The following is a 21,274-nucleotide window of genomic DNA, read 5'->3' on the forward strand; positions in this document are numbered from 1 at the left end:
TCTCCACACTCCACAGACAGAGCAGCATGGGCCATGGTGTCTCAGGTGGGAAAGTGATATCATCAAGGCTTAGCTACCTTTAAAACTGACCAGAGCATAGCCCAGAGTATTCAGACACTGTTCACCTTATTTTGGTATCATACTCTATCAAAGTTATGTCAGGTGATATGGTCCAGTACTGAGAAAGAAAGTTATCCCAAGTGTGTTGGAAAGCACTTAAAATCAGTTTAGCAGTTTCTTGCCATCCAGACACACCATTTTAGGAGAAAAAATGTAGTTACAGTAAAGATAGGAATGACAGTCATGCGTTATCTAGAAATTTTGTCCTTCAATAGCAGATTTACTTTTCCAGTAAAAATCTTTACATACAAGAAGCAGAAATATCCATTCTCAATATCATCTCAGTCAAATTTATCACTGATTCCCAAGGCAATGAGTTTACCAGAGGCCTCCACTAAATTACAAACAAGCGTTATGCCAATGTGATTACAACTGTCCCTTAACCTGGTTGCAAATACTGTTCCACCTCACAGTTCAGGAAACTGAACTTCATTATTTCCACAACCCAGCCAATAATATTTACATATAAAGAGCAACTATGTCATCAAAAACACAAAAAGAACTCCACAGTTAAAAATTTCACATATACGTATTTAAGATTTTAGAAAAGTCATCACTGGTGGGATATTACTGGCATTGCTGTACTCTTTCTCAGCAATATTAAAACGAAGACAGCACCTTCATTGATTTAGGCAGACTCTTTGGAGGCTAAAAGGAAAGATTTTTTTTTTAATTACAGTTTACAAGGCAAGGTACAATCATTAAAAATAACTTCTAAAAGGTATGCACATAATAAAATCAAATATTTTTCCGTTCCTTACCTTGACAAAATTCAAAGTTCCCTTTTTTCCGGCAGTCACCTATCACTAAACTCAGTGCTCTCCAAGTGTTTCTTTTGACAGATATCATTCTCCACCAATCGCTCTGCTAATTTCCTCTTTCCTTTTCTGACTGGGACAGATACTATGTTCACCAGCCCAGAGATCAATCTTTTCTATTGACAACAACAAATGAAAAAAAAAAAAAAAGCATATATCACAGCCAGTTTGAAGCACCACACCCCTTCATTTGCATTATAATAGTAGTCTTTTAAATAAAAAGGGAAGACAGAAACGTTATCATTCTAAACCAATTAACCACATTTTTGTAGCTAATATAAGGCAGCACTTTAAAACTGCATCAATTCTTCGACAAAGGCTGTTTCACAACTTGCTCTGTTAAAAAAGTTGACATACAGAAGGCAACAAACTAAGGGCAGCCTATATTAAACCTAGTAGTCAATTCTATAAAAATGCTTGGTTTTGAATACATTTACATAATATAAAATATTATATACTTTACCTGGTTCAACAGAAGCTCTAGAGAATCATTTATTAAATGAACATGGTTACTAAAAAGAGAAACCTCCCAATTTAGACATTGCTATACTGATTTGTACTTGTAAGTCATAACAGCAAACACATTTAAACAAAGAAAGGCAGATCAAAACCCTATTGATATATTTACAAATCATCCTCCCACTTTTGAAAAGACAATTTCCCTCCCACTCCAGCACCTACAGAAACTGTTTATTTGGGCTACACAAATACTCTGTCATTTATATGAGTCTGTATTACAGTGTTGTCAGGTTTTCCAAGACATTAATATGCTTTTCAGGGGTTCATAATTATGTCAAGACAGAAAGATTTTCAGAGCCAGACACACACAGTTACGTACATGCTTGAGTCTGCAACCACTATTCAAGTATTTCAGGACATAAGTTAAGCATGCATAAGGAGCTGCCGCAGCTGCATGCAAGAAACCCAGCTCAGCCCTCTCTGGACTAGATCTTTCTGCAAAAAAATGCATCACCCAAGGGCATTTGCAAAAGATCACTTGTGTTTGTGCTAGAAATTGCAATCTATCCCACAAACAAGCACCCTTCCCAAATCAAAACAAACCTTCCCCCAAGTTAAGGTTTCAGAACAAAGAAGTTCACCAAAGTCCTTTCTTTACAGTGGCCCACAGACCTGATAGAAGCTGAAATTCCACTGATTTTAGTGAAAACAAGTGGTAAGAACTGCAGGACTCTACCCAGAATTTGGCAACTGTGGAGCTTTCAATGTGACACAACTGCCTCTGGTATTTGTAAAATAATCTGCAAAATATGGTTAGGACTCCTCAACTTGTGTACAATAACTACTTTTCTAAAATGATTTTTATTTAGTATAAAGTTCTCGACTTGTCATAATGTTCTTACACAGGCAATAAATTTACCTTTCAGTTGTGTACTTTTCAATTGCCCAGACTTTTGCATAACACTTTACATTTCCATAAATGCATACAACATTCTCTGAATTGCTGTTATTGTTTCATCTGATTTTTATGGCAATAAACTCATGCCCCTACCAAAACTGAAAAATCCTTCACTGACCAAGTGGCCTTAATAATGTCACTGAAATCATTTAAACATTAAGTTTTTTACCAAGTGACGATAGCACAATCTGGTTGAAATACGGTCTTACAGTGGAACATAAAATTAACATCATATTTTGGATTCAGAATTACACACAGCAGTCATCTCTAAAGATGTATTCATGTTTTGCTAACCTTTACTAATTTGGCCACTAGAAACAATTATGATCAAATATGTTAAATTATGTAACATATAACAATTCAATGTTTGTGTCTGCTGAATAGCATACTCCTTTTTCATGGCTGGTGAAAGACTTAAAATCTCTTATTGTAAAAAAATTCTGACTCCAAAAAAAAGTACCCATCTGTCATCCACTTTACAATGAAGACATCACTTCAACTTACTACTCTTTCTTTGTTTCAGACCCATGTTCATTTTTTCTATATGCCACGTTTTCAAAAGTGATGGATGCATTCTGCTATACCCATTCTACACTAATCTCCTTTCTTAAATATATTTTTGCTTCCTGAATTGTAAACTGCTGCTGTTGTTCAAATGTACACACAAAATTGTCCAATGTCTGAACTTCACTGAAAGCAGAATGCCTCAAACAATTTGTAGTCTTACAAGAGTGTTTTAAAAAAGGATCAACATGTTGTATTACCATGGAAATTTTGAAAAACATACTTTCCCAAACAAATATTACTTTTTCTCAATGGTATGAAGTAATGAAAACCACATGTGTAAATCTGCGATCCGTGCAGTAGTTCAAGCTGCAGCTAATAGAAAATACAGAGAGTGAACTCTGCCATATAAAGGATTCTTGTTACAGAAATATAATGTGAAAACCAGATGCAGACAGAAAACCTTAATCACAGATGGGAATGTAATCACTGGCATACAGAATACTTTTTTGATCAATCTCAACCATATGAGAAATGTATTTATTTTCTAAGGAATGCAATAACTCTAGAGAGTCTTCTATTTGAATTCAGTTAACCTCATATTCACAGTGCTTTTATCTTATATGTGGAGAGAAGGGGGATAAAACCCGAGCCAAGATTTTTAGATCTGTTGGCTCTAGCAAATCATTCTTGTATCAGCTTATCTTTCAAGGAATTAATAGGATGTAAAGACTACAAATATGAGGATCAGCCTCAAAAGAAATCATTCATTATTGTACTTCCTAGTTACCACCAGAAATCCCATCACCTAGGCATTTCTCCACTTAAATTTTTCCTTTAATATGTGGCTCTCCAGAAATACAACGCTAAGAGCAGCACACTGTCACACTCAAGTTCTGTGACTTGGAACCTGAGTCCTACAACAAAGAATTTCCCTTTATAAAAGCTGAAGAGTCATCAGTTCAAAACTAAGTTTACCTGGGGCTTCCTTCTAACTGCTAGAAGTCCCTTCGAACGTCCTCCACCCACACAGCTCCTGGGGGTCAGCAGGAAACTAAGGACCACAGCACACTGCAGCTATGCAGATACATCAAATGTCTAAACAGCAGACTGCCTTCTACCAACTATCCAGACCAAGGCAGGACCAAGACAACAGTTTTCATTGCTGATGACATTTATGCTCTACTTTTTAGAAATGGAAGCACCACAGTAGTAGTAAATGCATCACGTAAAACATAGACTATTACATCAAACGGCAGTATACTAAAAAAAAAAAATCAAAACCAAAAAACCCAACTTGTGCTAGAAAATAAAACTCAAGAAGGAAGAGGCATTCAGAGATGCCTGGTACCAGGCTCTTGGTACCAGCAGCGGCAGTTTACTTCCTGGTAGTCCCTGATCCCTGCTGCACCCACCTCCTGGAGACACCCACTCTACCCAAGAATAAACAGCACTGCCTGATTGTCACAGTTCACAACCAAGCTTATTAAGGTAACCCAAAGTTGGTATTAATTTATTTTAACAGTACTAAATAACATAAACCACAATGACTTGGTAGCTGTTACACCAGCAGGGAGAGGGAGCGACAAAAGCCTTTGATAGGCACAGGGTAGGCAGATTCTCCCTCTCTCTTACTCTCTTAGAGCCTCCAAGTCCCATTTCCATCATCTCATTTTAAGTATCTGCATTTAAGAGGACACAGTCACTTCAGTACCCTACCACAAGATTCCTGGTAATGGCTCATCACAGGTGTTCATCAGACTAATTCTGCTGAAGTTCCTGTAAAGGTGCTTCCTTAATTGAATGCCTGTAATGCTAGGTGAAATTTGAAGTTCATTACTTGTTTTTTCCCTCACATGTTAACAACTACCAAACCATTTAATGAAAATACTTTGATTCCACCACTGACACAAAAATTTTTTTAAGCATCTTGTCTCTTCTGCCATTTAACTTTAAATTTTTGAGACTGCAGCACTGATAGAAATCAACATGTAACACTAAAGTAATATGGGCTGCATATGCTTATTTCTAAACAAGCATGCCTAAATTAATAATAAACTTTGGACAGATATATATTTTCATTTGCATGTTTTTCATATAGCATCATCATCATGTGTGTAGAGTGCTAAAAATGGAGTGAAATCTTCCAGCTGTAATACAGTTCCACGTGACAAAACAGAGAGGGATTCTGAAAACTCCTGCTTCGTGTCATGTGCGAGTGTGTATGACTGGGTCTTTTTTTTTTCTCTTCTCTCATCTAATTTCATCTGTGAGAGACTGTCCCTAGAGGACAAGAGAAGAGAGACCCAATTAGATCGAGCGGTTGGTTTCTCCAAAATGAAGGCATCTGTTCCATGCCAACGACTTCCACATGGAAGAAAAACAGAACTCTGAAGGCATGTGTTCATGGTTGACAGTTGCAGATCTTAGGGTCTACTGTAATTTCCCAGCTGCAAACATGATTTGGTTGCTGCTGTTGTCAGCTGATCTCCTTGCACTGAAAAGGGAGCTTAAATAGCAAAAGCTGGATAAAAATTAGATATTCTACCACAATACTGACAACTTTTCCCTTCTGAAGGAGGCATTTTTCCTGGTTTGATGGAAGTAAATTTCGAAGTGGTTTTTAAACTAACATTTTACAAAATATTCTGCTTTTAAATGCTACTCTTTAAATAATGCACAAGTCCAAGCACAGTGTATTCACTATGTGTTAGTACCTCAGGCTGGTATTTTGCAAGAGTGATTCAGAAACCAGTATGATTCACCAGCCACATAATCCTGCAGCACACCTTCTTTAGGCAAGCAGTCTCAGTAAAACCAAGAGTACACCTGAGCTCAGTTTTCACCCCAAATGCATATGTCACGTAAATAACTAGTATGATATTTATTACTCAACTCATATCACTTCCAACATGAGTGGATACTTTCCAAAAGACACTTCAAAGAAACATTACTGGTAGTTCAAAACCTGGCTTACCGCACTGGGTGTGACACTTGCAGTGAGATACCCAGCAACGCTGTGCACCTTCACTGCTAAAAAAATCAAGCAAGCTGCTAACAAGAAGCTCATCCAAAGTAGCAAGACCCTAATTGATTTTCAAAAGCACAGCACTGAGTGCCATTTAGGGATCCCCCACTACTCCTGTTGCAGTTGCAACAAAGACAATTAAAACTGGCCTACGCAGAAAATGCACTTACATTCCTTACCCACGACTCACCAGATAAAAGTGGACTATAGATTCCAGAAATATTTCACACACCTCTGAGTTTTAGTAGTGTTCTTACCTAGGATTTCTATCAATAGCTTTAGAGAAGGAAGACACTGTATGATAGGGAAATACTTTTTTAATACAATTTTTTGTTATTCTGCTGGATTCCAGCTGCTACACGAGACACACTCTGCAGGAACACGCATTCAGCCCTCCCAGCCAGGTAGCCACACAGTTTAGGAAGGACAGTAAGGATTCCCAGGCAGTTTCCCTTGCCTGGCACATACCTCAAATCATTATGAATGCCTGAAGTAGTGAACCTGGGGAGACACAGCAGACCTGACACTTCCTGACCACTTCTAAATTACCTCCAGGAAGGACAAGAGTTGGGAGCGAGGACAATTAACACAGCCACCTGCTTCCTGTGACCTCCTAGGGGGCAGACACAGCCACTGATGATTTGCTCTGGCAATGTCACCGAGGTCCTGCCCATCCTTCTCTTCCCAGAGAAGTTATGGGATAATAAAAACAATAGTGGCCAACAATAGCTCTGTAAGAGATGGTCAAATTTAGGCCTGGACTTAAAAAAAAAAAAAAAACAAAGAAATTTAACATCAAAACCTGCTCATGTGAAGAGGATGGGACAAATAAATCTCAGAATGTGGAAGGAAAATTCTACATTGATTCCCTCCTTAAAATTACTGTAGCTGTTATTTACTGTAGCTGTGCACTTCTCTAGAAGAATCTGGAGCAGGCAGCTGGCTTAAACACAGTTTAACACAGCTCTTGGGATACACAAGCTGAGAAGAATCCTGGTCCCATGGGCTCAACAGAAATCTCTTGAGAGTATTTTTAGGGAAGCAATAGGCTTTTTCTCTCCTCTATATTGAAGTCTCATCAGGTAAGTCTGTGATTTACAATTCAAAAAGAATGCCTTGCTTTACATTAAGACCTGAGCTAGCCCACTTTATTAGGGACATATCTGGATCTAAGTCTCAGAATCGATCCAACAAAGTATTGTCAAGATCACGGATGTGAGATGGGAGCACAGACAGCCTGACAGTCCAGACCCTCACACTGGCATTTAAAGAAACACTATTTTCAGTGAGAACTGGCCATGTGAATACCATGGAAATTCTCAGCTCCAGTATTTTAATTCCATGTTTATAAGCTCTGCTGATCCACGGAGTTGAATTAATTTATCATGGCGCACATAAACGCATCTAACATTCAGAAACTATGCTAGGCTCTTCAGTTCAGTAGGATGGGTTCCCTGTTCACACCCGCAGCATGCTTTAATACAGGTTGCAGCATGCCTTTCCAGCATTAAGTGGTTTGCCATCAAGCTTTAAAAATAATAAATAGTACAGTCATGAAACAGCTTTTGCTTAATGGTTCCTAGAACTCAGTGACTTCACTCACTAAAACACTTTCTATAACATTACCCTTAAATACTTTTAGCAATGTCACCATTAAAATAAAATAAAAAATCACCTTGGCACTACCATCAATTGATGGCAAACCTGCAGATGCCATTATCCCCACATTTGTTGGCAGCTTTCTCTGGCACCCTTATGCTTTAATGGCTCTGGCAACAAATCCCACCTGGATGTCACTGAAAACGCTTCTTTGGAGCACTCTTCCCAAATATCCTTTGCAGCAGTATCATTCTGTCTCCTATTTTGCACCCTAACTATCTCACTTTCTGGCAATAACCTCACCCTCCCTCACTGACCAAAGCTGGTCTGGGGGAGTTCTCTTCCTGAACTTGCCTAATGCAGGTGTGATTCAATGTTACAATAAATATTCCAAGATGATTTGGGGACAGTATCTTTGTTGTTCAAGTTGGGTGTTCACTCATATCCCAGCTTTAAAATTCATTCTATTATATCCTAGTAACTCAGCATGACCAAACCAATGGACAGCAAAGCACAGGTACAAAACCCTATGTAATCTGATGCTTCATTGGAGAATTGGTTATACCTTGTGACTACCAAAACGCCACACAAATTTAGTCAATGTACCACACAACCTGTCATGACAGCATAAAGAACCAGCATCCTGATATTGCCATTACAAAAATAAATGAAATGAAAGCCAGAAAATGTATTCTGAAAAATAAGTAATTATGGGGAAAAGTGGTGGCATAGGGGCTGAATTGGGGGGTTTTGCCCAAGCTATTTAAAATGACACCCATAAAGGGCACCTGTGTGGTCACCATCAGAAACCAAAAACTGTAGACAGTGGTCTCCAAATAAAAGGCACCACAAAAGAAAATGGTTGGTGGTACTGCCTACTACTTATGCAAACTGCATCTTAACATCCAACATGGCAGACATACCTAAGCCTCCTAGAGCTTCAGAAGTAACTACAGTCTGGTACAATCTGTAATGGTCATACAACAATCACCCCAGATGCTTGTCAAAATTCCTGAGGTTTACTCTCTGCATCCACTTGGCTTTTCATAAATGATACCTTTTTTATTATACGCCACTGCCTGCCACCATGTGCATATTAATTCCACTCCACTAGGTGGAGTCTTCTGTCTTTCCAGACTGCAACCTAATTTCCAAAAGAACATATTATCTATTCTCCATGAACTTTGCATATTTACTTTATTGTAAGCACCAGAGTCTACCAATCTTGATAGATATAAAAGTGACAATGAATCAAACACCTTCTGAAATGACTGAAGAAATCATGAACTATCCCATGAAGATCCCCTATCATCATGTTGCAATATGAGATCATTCAGGAATATTGTAGCTGTACAGTTCTGTAACACAACTGTACTTTTACGAATACTACATTCAATAGATAATACTGAGTAAAAAAGGTATCCCTTAAATAAGTCACCATATCACACATGAAAAACTATATACAAACAAAACTAAGTTGCAGAACTTCTATTAGATTCTTTGTGTGTATTCTGAAATATTTGGAATATCTAGGATGTCCTTCCTTTCCAGACATCCCAAGCTGTGTTACAGAAAATGAGAGGGACCATTAAAGTATTCTTTCCATATTCACATTTCCATTCACAACCACTGGCGTTAAATATGGCAATTATTCAATAGGAACAGCAAAACTGCACACAGCATTTTTGGCAAAGAAGAAAGAGCACTCCCATGAATGTGTTCAGAACATTTAGATAAGGAAATCTAGATACCTTGCATCCAGCTATAATCTTTCTTTTGGGGCTGGACTCCACCCCAACCTCAGCGAAAAGTACCAGAAAATCCCATGACCAGAGCAGAAAGCTCCTTGGTTTAGAAACTCTTCAGGTAGACAGTATCTCCCCAGTATCTCTGAGACAGAGCATTTGCTCGGCAATACTGGCGAGCAGGAAGCCCCACACAGGCACCGAGCACAACGTGAGGCTCCCAAGGCTCCGCCAACCCCGGGTCAGCCGAGGTAGGGCCTCCTCAGCACGGCTCCTGCTGTTGGCAGATATCACCAGCTATTTAAGGCTACAGACATTTTGCCCCAATCGGCCATGTTTTCTGTAATATTTACTTCTCGTACATATGTCTATAACTATGTATACATCCCACAGAAGGTGAGGTTTAACAGGGTTAGCTTTGTTGGGGAAAAGAAGGTTTGGAGGAAAGGAAACAACTTTCATGTTGAGAAGATTTGAATCTAGTGACTGTCACGGGATGTAAACACTCTTCTGGGGAGGGAGGCTTTTTGTTATTTTTCAGGAGTATACAGAGTTTTGGATAAAATCTGTATAAATAATTAACTCTCTGTCATTCAACGTAAATTTATGCACATGTGTGCATAAATTGTCCCAGAATACAAACTATAAAGTAGACATGCCACAGACTTCTAGACAACCTACCACAAGCACAGATCTCACACAAAATCCATTCTATATTTAAATTTCAGTTTACTGAATTTTAATTACTTCTGATCTTAGATCACTTTGAGAAAAATCCCCCCAAGGTCAAAAGCTTACAAATTCAACTGCAAAACCAAACCGAAGCATCAGCAAGGCACTTTCCCATACAGACACCTACAAAAAAATTGAGTTCCTGACTACTAGATTAGATCAGAATTCAGCAACTAAAACCCACTCTAATATTAAAACTGGATAATTCTCTATGTTGAAATAAAGCAATAAAAGCTCTCATTCTATTATGCACATTTACTCATGTTATGTACATAGGTCTCCATAGATGTAACAGTGAATTGTCAATTCTTCATTTAGATCCTTATTTATAAAATTAACAAACACATACCCTTTCCATTAGGTTGGTGGTGGGTTTGTTGTTTTGGTTTTTTTTTTGATTAAAAAGTAATAATGTTATTTTCTCCAGAGATGCCTGTGACAGAAATGTATGCTCTACCAATACTATGCTTTCAGGTCATAAAACTCACTTGGATTAGCAGCTCCACAGCAGCGAATATTTTTGTATATATGCATTCAAATCTAATTCAATCATTTCATTTGCCATAGAAAAAGTTATTGCAAAATCCCCACTAACTAAAATGTCCTTGATCAGCCTAAACTTAAGATTTGCAGCTATATTAGGAATGAAACAAGCCAAAGAATGTTGTCATACTCTGAACATCCTTTACTTCCACAAGGTTCTCAGTGGTAAGTAAAGCTGTATTGTTGCCATGGGAAAATAGCCACCATTTTAAGATAGTCATGGTTTATTAATAACATTATTTTAAATATACGAGTTAAATCCTTTTACCAATATACTGACATTCAGCTATCCAGTGTCATTTTTCCAGTCCAAATAGATATGGTCCTAATTGTATAATGCCATTTTATCTACTGAAGATAAAAGTGCCGATAAATAAAAATGCACATTAGGCAGGAGATTTTTCAGAATAGTTTTTTTTTTCCCAAATAACCCACTTGCATTAACAAAAGATTGCAATGGCTTCCAAATTATAGGGTGTTATTTTTAGTGGAAGTAGTTCAATATTCATATTGGAGCAGATGTAGCAGTTTAACAAAACAGCTCTTCAAATCCTGCACAAATTGAAAACAGGAAAACTGATTGCATTTTCTCTTATCACTTTCCTTTTCTGAATTGACACTTTTGGCCTTCTGAAAATTTACACATGGCTTTCATCTCAACAGCACCTGCTGATCAAACAGAAGCCTAACATTTTCAGGAAAATGGTATAAAGGGCTAGTTTTCTTTTTACCATCTTAAAGGGCATCAGCAGTCCACTCGATGGCAACAGTTGCTGAGTAGATGGCACACTCTGAATACATTTTATATTTTCATTCCGCTTACTTTTTAAAATTAGTTAAATCACTAGTGGCTCTTCCATATTTGCTCTTTGTCTGCTTTAAATTAATTTCAGTCTCTATCTCTGCCTTACCCTGATGGGCTTCATTCTACAGTCAGCTAGATTTTAAAGATGATCAGAAAGCCTTTGAAATACTAGACACGCTGCATGTTCTGCAGACAGTGGGTCTTCTTTATATATGCACTTATATACAATCATGCATACAAATGCCCATATTGCACAGACATTTCTTTTTATGATGCTTATACTAAGGAAAAAAATGTGTATTTGTGTATCATTCCGCTATAGTCTCTCTGCATTGAATTCCCTGAGCATTGTTGATAAGAGTATGTTGAGGGGAGAGAAAGACCATTTATCTATTTTAAAGTTTTTCTTTGTTTCCTTTGCAATCTTCAGGCTGGGAGAAGGTCTAGCAGATGCTCTGGAATTTGAGCATCAAGACTGGGTTGAGATGCTGCCATTGGTGCACATGGGGAGCATGCAAACAGCACAACCAGAAACCCCTGGGCTCCTGCAAAAGTTAAAGGTATCAAGTCATGTATATAAAAAATGAAATATAAGTACCTTTTTATCCTGTCTGCTTCTGAGCCTGTAAACTCTGAAGTGCAGCAGCACGTAAGCAGGACCATCTTCCCTTGTATATAATTCTAGGTGTAATTAAAGATACTCCTGAAACCTGCTATGTGTCAGCTTCTTAACTGATAGAGCCTTAACCCCTCTGAAGTACTCTGCTGCCATCCATTACCATTCTGCTTCAGTGATAAGGTAACCTGAAGGCAGAGATGACATACAGTAATATATGTGCCACTCCAGACAGTTGGTTCATGAATTTCAGTGTTTCATCATGCTCACTGAGGCAATCGCAAACCTGAAATGTCAATATGTTCAGTCAATGGAAGTAAAATAATGGGGCTCTATTGTCTTACCCTATCGATCTGCTGCTGTCAACAAGAATACATGCCCCCCTGGCTTTAAACAAATTTTAATTAGGCTTTTAGTTACCGGATCATATCTATATATCTATCTGCACAAACACTTGACAAAGTGAAACGGCAATATAAATATTTCAAACTTTTAAATATAAAGGTAATTGTTTAATGTTGCTTTAAGATACGACCACTGATAAAGCCGTTTGCTAAAGCGGCGTGCGTGCACACACTTAGCACGCAAGTCATCTTAATCTAGGAGAGAACTTAGAAAGCACCACCAAAAGTCCGTCCAAAACAAAAAGTCCCCATCCTCCCTCCCCCCCCCCCCAAAAAAAAGGAGCAAAGAGGCCACTTTTTCTTCCTACAGCCCGCTGTCATCCTCTGCGGGGATTTCGTAAGCCAGGAGCATTCACTGAAAGCAGCCCGTGAGTGAGCGGTGGGTGCCCGGCCGTGACAGCCCCGCCGCCACCCCAGCCGGGGCTCCCCCTCCTCGTCCCGTGCAACACCCGCTCAAGCCGCTCTCCGCACCCCCTGGGCTGTGTTTAAAGTGGGGTCCCTCAGCCCCCTATTGTTCTGCGGCCACCTCCTCCCTCCCCTCAGCGCGGCCCGGGGACGGGGGCAGGCAGCACAACAAAAGGCAGATCCCCTTTCCCCACCGGCTAATCTCTGCCCGTAAATCCCCCGCCCGCTCCGGGGGGAGATAATAGGTGGTTACATCTTCACTTCTCCCCGCGCCTATCGACTTGTGCAGCGCCGAGGGAGCGGGGCCGGGCGGCGTGAGGCGGCGAGGAGTATTCCCCAGCCCGCCTCTCCGCCTCTCCCGCCCGCGGGTGGAGATTTTACCTTCCGGCGGCGGGAGGGAGGAGGAGGAGGAGGCACCGGCGCGGCCGGGCTTTGTGCGCCTCAAGCGCCTCGCAGCTTATCTGCGGCGCAAGGACGGAGCATCGCGCCTCCGCGGCCCCGCCGGCGCGGGGGGAGCGGGACGGCGGCGTGCATCGGGGCGATTACGGTATCAGCGCGGCCCAGATGGCGGCCCCAGGATGTGCGAGGCAGCGGGGCCGGGGCCGGCGCGGGGTCCCCGGGGAGGCCGCGCCCGACACGAGGAGAGGCGCCACCTCCGCGCCGCCCACCGGGGGAGAAGGCGGCGGCGCTCGGGCTGCCCAGGTCTGTGTGCGTGCCTGACCTCTGACAGGTGTTCGGCCCGGCTCTGTCCCTGCAAGTTGCCCCGACACCTTTCTGGGATAAGGACCCTGCCAGAGGCGCATGGACGCGCAACTCTGGCTCCCCCGGGCTCCTCAGCCTGGAGTCGCTTCCAGTCTCACCAAGGCGATGTTCCCTTTGGTTGCCTTCAGCCTGGCTTCCACCTCACACACCATACCTACGTCCCGCACGAAGCATGACGGCTCTCGGCCCAGAAATTCCCAGAGCAGTCAGGGAATGTACCCGCTCCCAGTTTGGCCAAGTCCCGACCTAACTCAACTTACTCAGCCTCGCCAGTGGCGTAAAAGCCTGAACGCAGCCCTGCCGCTACAAAGTGTTGTATCATTCACCAGAGGATGAGCGCTAAACCAGAGTAGGTCCTTACACTTCACAACTCAGGTTCTGACAAAACAGAGGGGCTATTTTGTCGGGATTCATCAAAGAGCACAGGGTTAGCACGAAGCACGGGGAGGGGAGACAGCAAAGCAGCCTGGCCTGACTACCAAGAACACAGCCAGGCAGCAGAATTAGTTATGCCAGCACCAGGCTGCAAAGGGTACTCTGTGTACTCGGGTTTTAAAGTTTTTAAAACGTTTCTCCCAAAGAATCAACACTTAATTGTAAAGGAAACACATTTCCATTGTGCATCTGCGAAGGAGTACCGCACAGACTGAGATGAGGACAATGACAGCACGCTAGAGTGAGACTGGCATTGTTCAGTGCAGAACTCCTTCCAAAATCACTCGTCCAAGATAGCAGTTTTTTCCACAAGAAAAGAAATAAAGGGAATTTGACACATAATACAAAGTGAAAACCAGAACCTAGATGGGGGAAGGGCATGTGTGTGAAAATCGTGTCACCGCAATGAATGTCAGATAAGAAGGGGTCTGTCACAAATCCTCCACTAATCCAATAATGCGAAAACCTCTTGGTATCACTGAGATGTAGCACAAGGTAATTTTTTTTTTATTTTTCATAAACCACTGTATATTTTTAGCCTTGGAAAGAAAGCAATTGGTCAAATGTTCCTATCGCAAAACCGAGACTTTGATATTTCAATAAAGGCAAACTGATTTTTCACATGTCAAAAATTTACTACGCATTCCTCAGCCAGTATTTTTACCCTGAAGAAGGGCCACTTCTCCCTCAACTTCCTCCAGTTGTCAGTTGTGTGACAACCATATTTAGAGGTAATAAGACAGGTCATATTACAAAAGTTAGTCAACTCGTTTGAAACCTTAGGTCCTAAACTTAATGGTATGTTCTATGCATTTCTAAATAAAAGTTACTTATTAATTCAACCTGCAAGGTAACACAGAGCTTTCTCTCTGAATATGTTCTTTCAAACTATTATACACAAATGAGAGACTGTTCTTTTTTGATATTTCTGTTACAGAGCTTTTCCTTGAAATACATACATATCTTTCCATGAACTAATTTAGTATCAGTCAGATTCTCGTCTCGCAGGGCCACCATGTGCATCTAATATCTATGTTGGGTATAGTTTTATTACTCAAATCACAATTCTCTAAAGAAAAACTAATCCAGGATCCTTTCTAATGTAAGCAGTTTGCTGCAAAAACATTCACATTTAAAAATAAAACAATGTGTGTTAATAAAATAAATACAATCAGAGTACAAATGTGTAACAGAAGTGGCATTCCATAAGCACAGCTGTCTCAAAGTCCAAGCTGCAGGCTAGAAATCTTAATTTCAACTGACTCTCTCATAATAATGGGTTACCTTCCTCTAAAGCGTAAAGTCCATCTGCCCCAGGCAGATAAGTTTTGAAGCATTAAAACAGATAAAAATCTAACATTTTCTTTCTTGCATTGAATATGTGAATTCTAGTGTGCTATAATGTGAGAATTCCAACATATGACCATTGTGGCACAATATCTCATAGCTCAGCTTGTCATTACTTCACTTGTAATTCTTATGTTAATTATGTTCATAATTACTATAAACAGATGTGGGAGAAATTCACGTGACCTTTTACTGCAGAATGCATTTCTCACTCTTTCCACTTTATTGTAGTAATATAATGTTAAACCAGAGGAAAGTATTTCTGACACACTCTGCATGTATGTGTGTACATATTTAACATGAAACCATTTCTACCTCATATTTCAGCCAAAGGACCACCTACCTGCCAGTACATTGACATGAAAGTGATGATAACTCAAAAGTCTATCCTGAACCATACCCCTGAAAGACTGTACTTACAGTGAAGCTTTTTGATTAAGCCTAGCTAGAGCCATCACTGAAGCCTAGGACTTAAAAGGAGCGCTGCATTTTTATTCAGCACTTTTGTTAATGCAGCAGTATCCTGCTTTACAACTACGAGTACGTAACAGTCATACAGCAATTTATTTTACTCACAGACCAACCATCACCGTCTGTACACAAAACACATTTACAATAAAATCACTATGGATTTCATTAAGAGAGAGCCTGCTCGAATTTCATTTCTTTGGACCTAATCTATAATTAGTGTGGACAGACAGGTGCAAACCCTTCTCCTCTACAGATGGCTACTGGAAATGGTGCAAAATAGCTCCTTCTGTTTAAACAACAGACAGATAACCTGCTCTGCTCTTATCACTTACAATTACCTCCATTATACTGAACTAATGTTTACCTTAATAAAATGTCCACTGTTCTCTAAACGTTATTTGGAAACTTTCATATCAATGGCAGAAAAAAAAAAATGAAGATGGAAGTCAATGTCTGTCAGATGAAAATTGGGTGGGGGTCAGGAAATAAGGCTTTTAAAGAGCAGGATATTTTGACTTTGATTTTACGTCTGCTGATCATTTTTCTTTATCCACAAAACCACATAGTATAGTACTTTCTGATGTATTTATGTTACCATATATTAAACTAATCAAGTTTATAGTAAATAAGAACACGATAACTGCATTTTTAAGCATTTCTTTAAAAAGGTACATCTATGTGGAAAACCAAGACCCTTTGTATTAGAAGTTCAGTTTTTAAACTAATTCTTTTAGATCTTTCACTTGAAAAGACATGAAGGCAATGTAATCTGGAAGGCAATGTTTTAAGAATTTACACTCTCATTACTTATGCTCGATTCAGTGTCAGTTTCAACTTTTTTAAATTTTATAGGTTGCTCTTAAAGACTGTATGAAAAAGACCAGGCTGCTACTAACTAAAATGGATCAAAGTTTTTTAATGTATTCAGATTAAAAATAATTATCTTTTCACATTTTTTTAGCCAAGCCACGAGAAGTAACCCCTTCAGAACACCAAATTCACGTTTTATTTCAGCTAATAAGTCTTCTTGATATCCGCATGACAACTTAAGTTTCTACGGAACAAAGAACAAGATCTTCTCCTCCCCCCCATCTAAAAAATCTGAAGCTCCCGCAATACCAACATACTAATATCCTTATTCAATTAGCTAAAGATTTAACAGTAATGGACTGTGGCAAGTGGATTTGAAAGATGAAAATGACAATTGCAAGCCCTTTCTCCCATCCCCAATGCAAATACCGCAGATGCCTATTTCACCCAAAGCGCCTGACAACGAGGAGTTCGCAGCCTGCACAGAACCTCAGTGAGGCGAGCTTCGCATTCAACGCCTGTCGTCTGAAGTTCATTTCAGAGAAGTGAGAAACAGGATTTGACAGGAAAGAATGTCCTGAACTGACTAGCCACTGACCAGCACTCCAGGTGGAGCTATTTTTCTCCCCCTTTATTCTATAAACAATACTCCCAGTATAAAACTTCATGTGCGCGCAGGCATACATAGTGTTAAGCGTACACAGATGAGAAGACACCATGTGATGTTTTACTGGTCATTATTTAGACACAAAACAAGTTAATGTTAAGGTGGTCAAAAATGGTAGAAGGCAATGTTTTACTTAAAAAGATTTTGGAAACTATTTAAAAGCTCAAAGCCTTTGAAGAAAAACAACTTGTGCAGTAGTTGCCAGGAAGCAGTGACCTAACACTGCTGTCTGCATTCCATTACAAACAGAATGGTTCTTGTCTCCCTACAGCATGCTCAAGGCTTGGGAACCCAGCCTCTCACCCTTCTGCAAGCACAGGACCGAAGGAAGAAGTCCTGCCATCATCTCCTGGATGCCTCGCCTGGCTCCAGTTTGCCAGAAACACCAACGGTTTTAAGGGTGGCTTGGGTTTTTAGTGGAGTTCAGTGTTTTCTTGCACTTCTGTGTGGTTGAGCTCCCCACGACAGCGAAGAAAAATGACTCATTAATTGAAAGTAGTAGCAATTATACTGAAGATTAAGATATGATGAAACCGTCGAAAAGTTATTATCAAACAGTGTAAGTTCCTAATTAAAAACCTTTACAGCAAATCTGAAGTGAGTCTCACACCTAACAAAGCCTTTGCCAACTTTGTATCTTCATAGACTATACAGTTATGAATAAGCCATATTCAGGTCTTTTCCTTATTATTCTTCCTTTTGATGGGGAGCCACAGAAACACCTAGTGCTAAAACCAGAACGCAAAAACAAGATGGACTATAACTTTTTTCAGCTGAGCTAAAGGAAATTCCCTGATCATATTGGATTTCCTTAGGAAATCAGCCCAGAATAAACTGAATGAGGTTTTCAGACTTCCCATGGAAAGGTCAAGCATCAGCTTTAACAACCATTGGAAACCAGCTTCAATCTTCTGTCTATCCAGATTCACTAAACCGTTAACAGAAAAGCAGAACAGAAAACCTGGATAATAGAATTCAACTCTAAAAATGTCTTTCATATCTTGCCTCAAACTGCAGTTAACAAAGTTGCACATTGAAACTTTCCATTGCATCTGTCAGGATGCAGAAATGGAGATGGAAATGTAAGGCTTCAAGAGTGTAGCTAAATAAATTATATTCACCCTTAGCCCTAACATATTGTGTTTACAAATACAATAATTATGTTTCTAGCTACACGTCAAAGGCAAATAATTTCTAAGTCCTTCAAAAGGCATGCAAGCATTACTGTAAGTAGGAAATAAGTCAAAACAGATTAGTAGACCAAAAATGGGGAGGGGAAAAAAAAAATGCTTTGGTCAGCAACTCGGACCACCATCAGGGGATAAATCAATTTGCAGCAGCTGTGGACAGCCATTTAAGTCTGGGGCCTGAACAGATTAATTAGGAGAAGCGATGTTAAAAGTTAAAGGGGTCAGCGTTACATTAAGCACACCAGTATTTGCTGGAGCAAACGCTTGGCTGTACATACCAAGACTCAGAAGACATCCTTGCAGTTAGCCAGGGCTTTGCCAATAGCCAAGCGTTTGGCACTTGCTGCTTTCCCAGGCACAGCACGGCAAGTCCCGCAGGCTGCTTTTAAGAGGTCTATACCCATCCTTGCCCAGCCCCTGCCGCGTCGTGCCATGCCCGTCACCGCGTCCTGCTCTGCCCGCGCAGGCAGGCGCGCAGCCGTGCACGGCGCACCTTGGGGCCGCACCGCCGAGCGAAGGCAGGCGCTTCCCGCCCGGCTGCGGTTGGCAATGGAAAACTTAGGCAGCTTTTTCGGGCAGACTTGCTGCCTCGAACTCAGCAGATCGCAGCCGGCTCCCGAGCTATCTGCGGGCCGGAGCTGCCGGCTCGAGGCGTCACAGCCGGGGGCTGCGAGAGACGGGTCCTCTCTGTGCCGTGATATAGGGCACGGCAGAGGTAGGAGAGGGTGACAAGGAGAGCCTGCTGGGGACCGGGAGATGGAGGGCTACTCTACCAGAGAAATCCGAGCGGCTTCGAGGCGGCTGTTCCCCACCGCGGCGATGGATGGCCCCGGCTGCGGTCGGGCAGGGCGGTCCCGCTGCGCCCGGCTCCGGCTGCAACTTGGGGGGCAGGAGGGGGAGGCTGCCTCAGCGCCTCGTACCTTTACCCTCCCTCCTTTAAACTTATCAGTGAACTAAAGGAAGTAACATTTTAGCTCCTGGTTGGAGCAGAAGCGATTTAAGAGCAGCGTCTGATTAGTTACTTTCGGTTTCTCTCTAACATTTAGGAGAGGAGAGTACAGGAACGACAGATATTTCTATATAAATTAACTCCGCAACGGAGTCACGGGTGCTCCTCCTAGGGCGGCAAATCCTTCCCTATCCCAAACCCAGTTTCTCAACTTTGACACTAACAAAAGGACTCGAACTCGCCAAAAGTCAAAGGCTCGTCTAAATGGCTGTGAATGTTTTCATTGGAACGTTTTCATCCTTCCAATCTCCCTTATCGACGGTCTGTTACGAATTTATAGAATTGAACCATTCGGCTCAGTCACACAAGATGACACAGTTACATTGTATTGCAGTTCTGGAAATGCAATCTCTAACGTTATCCTGTCGTTTTAGGAAACGAGATACTTGCAAGATCGCGGTGCTGCTAAAGGCGACGCGTACCACCTGAAATATTTCTTGCAAAATAGCCCCAAGTAATGTTACCAGTGCTGCATAAACCTATGATTGCAGTGAAACAAACAAGCGAAACAAAACAATCCCATCAGAAATATTTCAGGCACTCCGACTCGCTTTGGGCCGGAGCTAAGGTCTGGAGAGACGGGAGGCAGGAAAAAAAAGGGCAAGCCCTAAATCCAGACAGAAATCTAACGCTATGGAATAATGTGTACCCGGGAGGGTTATTTTCAGCAAAACTCTGTTATTTGGTTTCTAAGCTCTTGAGCAATATCCGGAGTGCTAGTTTGTGAGCCGGGGACAGAGCGTATAAGGCTGCATGCAGCGCTAAACTGGCCGGGCACAGCGGCAGCCCCGGTCCGCCTGGGTTAGTTACAGCCACGGGAGCCCCTCAGAGCCGGGGAAACCTTGCAGTAGAGGAGAAAGGGGAAGAAAAGGGTCTCGGGCTGCTCCCGCCCCGGCGCGCCCTGCCCAACCCTGCCCGCGCCCGTACTCACACTGCAGAGGACCGGAGATGCCCACCATTCGCTTCGGGCTGTGAGCTGCAAATAAAAGTTCCCGTCCTGGTCGGGGGAGAGCCGGCAGCCCAGGCTGCTGGAGGGGCGAGGGGGTGGGAAAGGGGAGAGCAGCGCTGCGCGGCTTCCCTTCGCAGTCCAGATGATCCACGTCCACAAAAGTCAAAACGAGCTGAGGAGAAACTCCAGCTGCTCTGCCCCCCCACCACCACCCTCTCTCGCTCTCTCTTTTTTTTTTTTTAAAGGCGGATCAGCTCGAGAGAGACTACTGGTTCCACGGGAAAGGACAAGAACCAAAAATAAAGCAAAGTCTCCAAGTCGAGATAGTTAATGCCCAAGTCCTTCTCCTTGCTGCTGCCGCCGCCGCCGTCTCAGACAAACGTGATGTGGAGCGCAGGGAGCGGCCGCTGTCAGTGGCGGGATCTCTGCCTGTCCCCGAGCAGCCGACGCATAGCTGAGCCCCCGGCGAAGCCGCGCCGGTGCCGTGCGGTGCCGAGCCGAGCCGAGCCGAGCCGAGCCGCCCGCCCGAGGCTGCGCCGCTCTGCCCGCTCCGCTCCGCCCGGCTCCCCGCTAGCAGGCAGCGCGCGCGGCAGGCAGCATACTGCCGGCAGCCGGGCCGGCCCCGCTACCCAGGTGCAGGGGGGGAGGGCTTAAAGCAGTGGGAGGTGATAGAGGTAGGAGACATCTGTGTCGTGAGGAGGTTAGTGGGGGTCAAGTATATGTTAACAATAGGCGAGCGCGGTCCCTCTCGGGCAGCTTGCCTACTCTTTCTTTCTCTCACTCGCTTTTACTGGGTGGACATCTAACTTGCTCCCTAATGATGCCTCCCCGGCTTTAAGAGTCCAGACTGCCCTGCAGTAACCCAAGACAAACACTTTCTCTAGCCATCTGGAGAGCT

The 21,274-nt window shown here is 42.1% G+C and overlaps 1 protein-coding gene across 9 annotated transcripts in view; it reads right to left on the reverse strand.

Annotated features, from left to right (window-relative positions):
* The window catches only part of RUNX1T1 (RUNX1 partner transcriptional co-repressor 1), a 111,828-nt gene extending 90,872 nt beyond the window's left edge, over positions 1-20,956 (reverse strand). The window contains exons 1-3 of one of the 9 annotated variants that reach the window (XM_051785370.1): positions 12,931-14,622; positions 11,910-12,115; positions 882-1,054 (exon numbers count right to left, since the gene is read on the reverse strand). In XM_051785370.1, the coding sequence (XP_051641330.1) occupies positions 882-969 (88 nt within the window). In that variant the 5' untranslated portion in view covers positions 970-1,054; positions 11,910-12,115; positions 12,931-14,622. Of the gene's footprint in view, positions 1-881; positions 1,055-11,909; positions 12,116-12,930; positions 14,623-18,696; positions 18,801-19,191; positions 19,271-20,358 lie in introns of those variants that run through there. The other 8 variants (XM_051785371.1, XM_051785372.1, XM_051785375.1 and 5 more) reach the window with 8 other exon arrangements.
* Between the last annotated feature and the right edge of the window lie 318 nt (positions 20,957-21,274).

Source organism: Manacus candei, unplaced genomic scaffold, assembly GCF_025592945.1.
Source record: "Manacus candei isolate 608988 ecotype Guabito, Panama unplaced genomic scaffold, ASM2559294v1 h1tg000019l, whole genome shotgun sequence".
Classification (NCBI taxonomy): Eukaryota; Metazoa; Chordata; class Aves; order Passeriformes; family Pipridae; genus Manacus; species Manacus candei.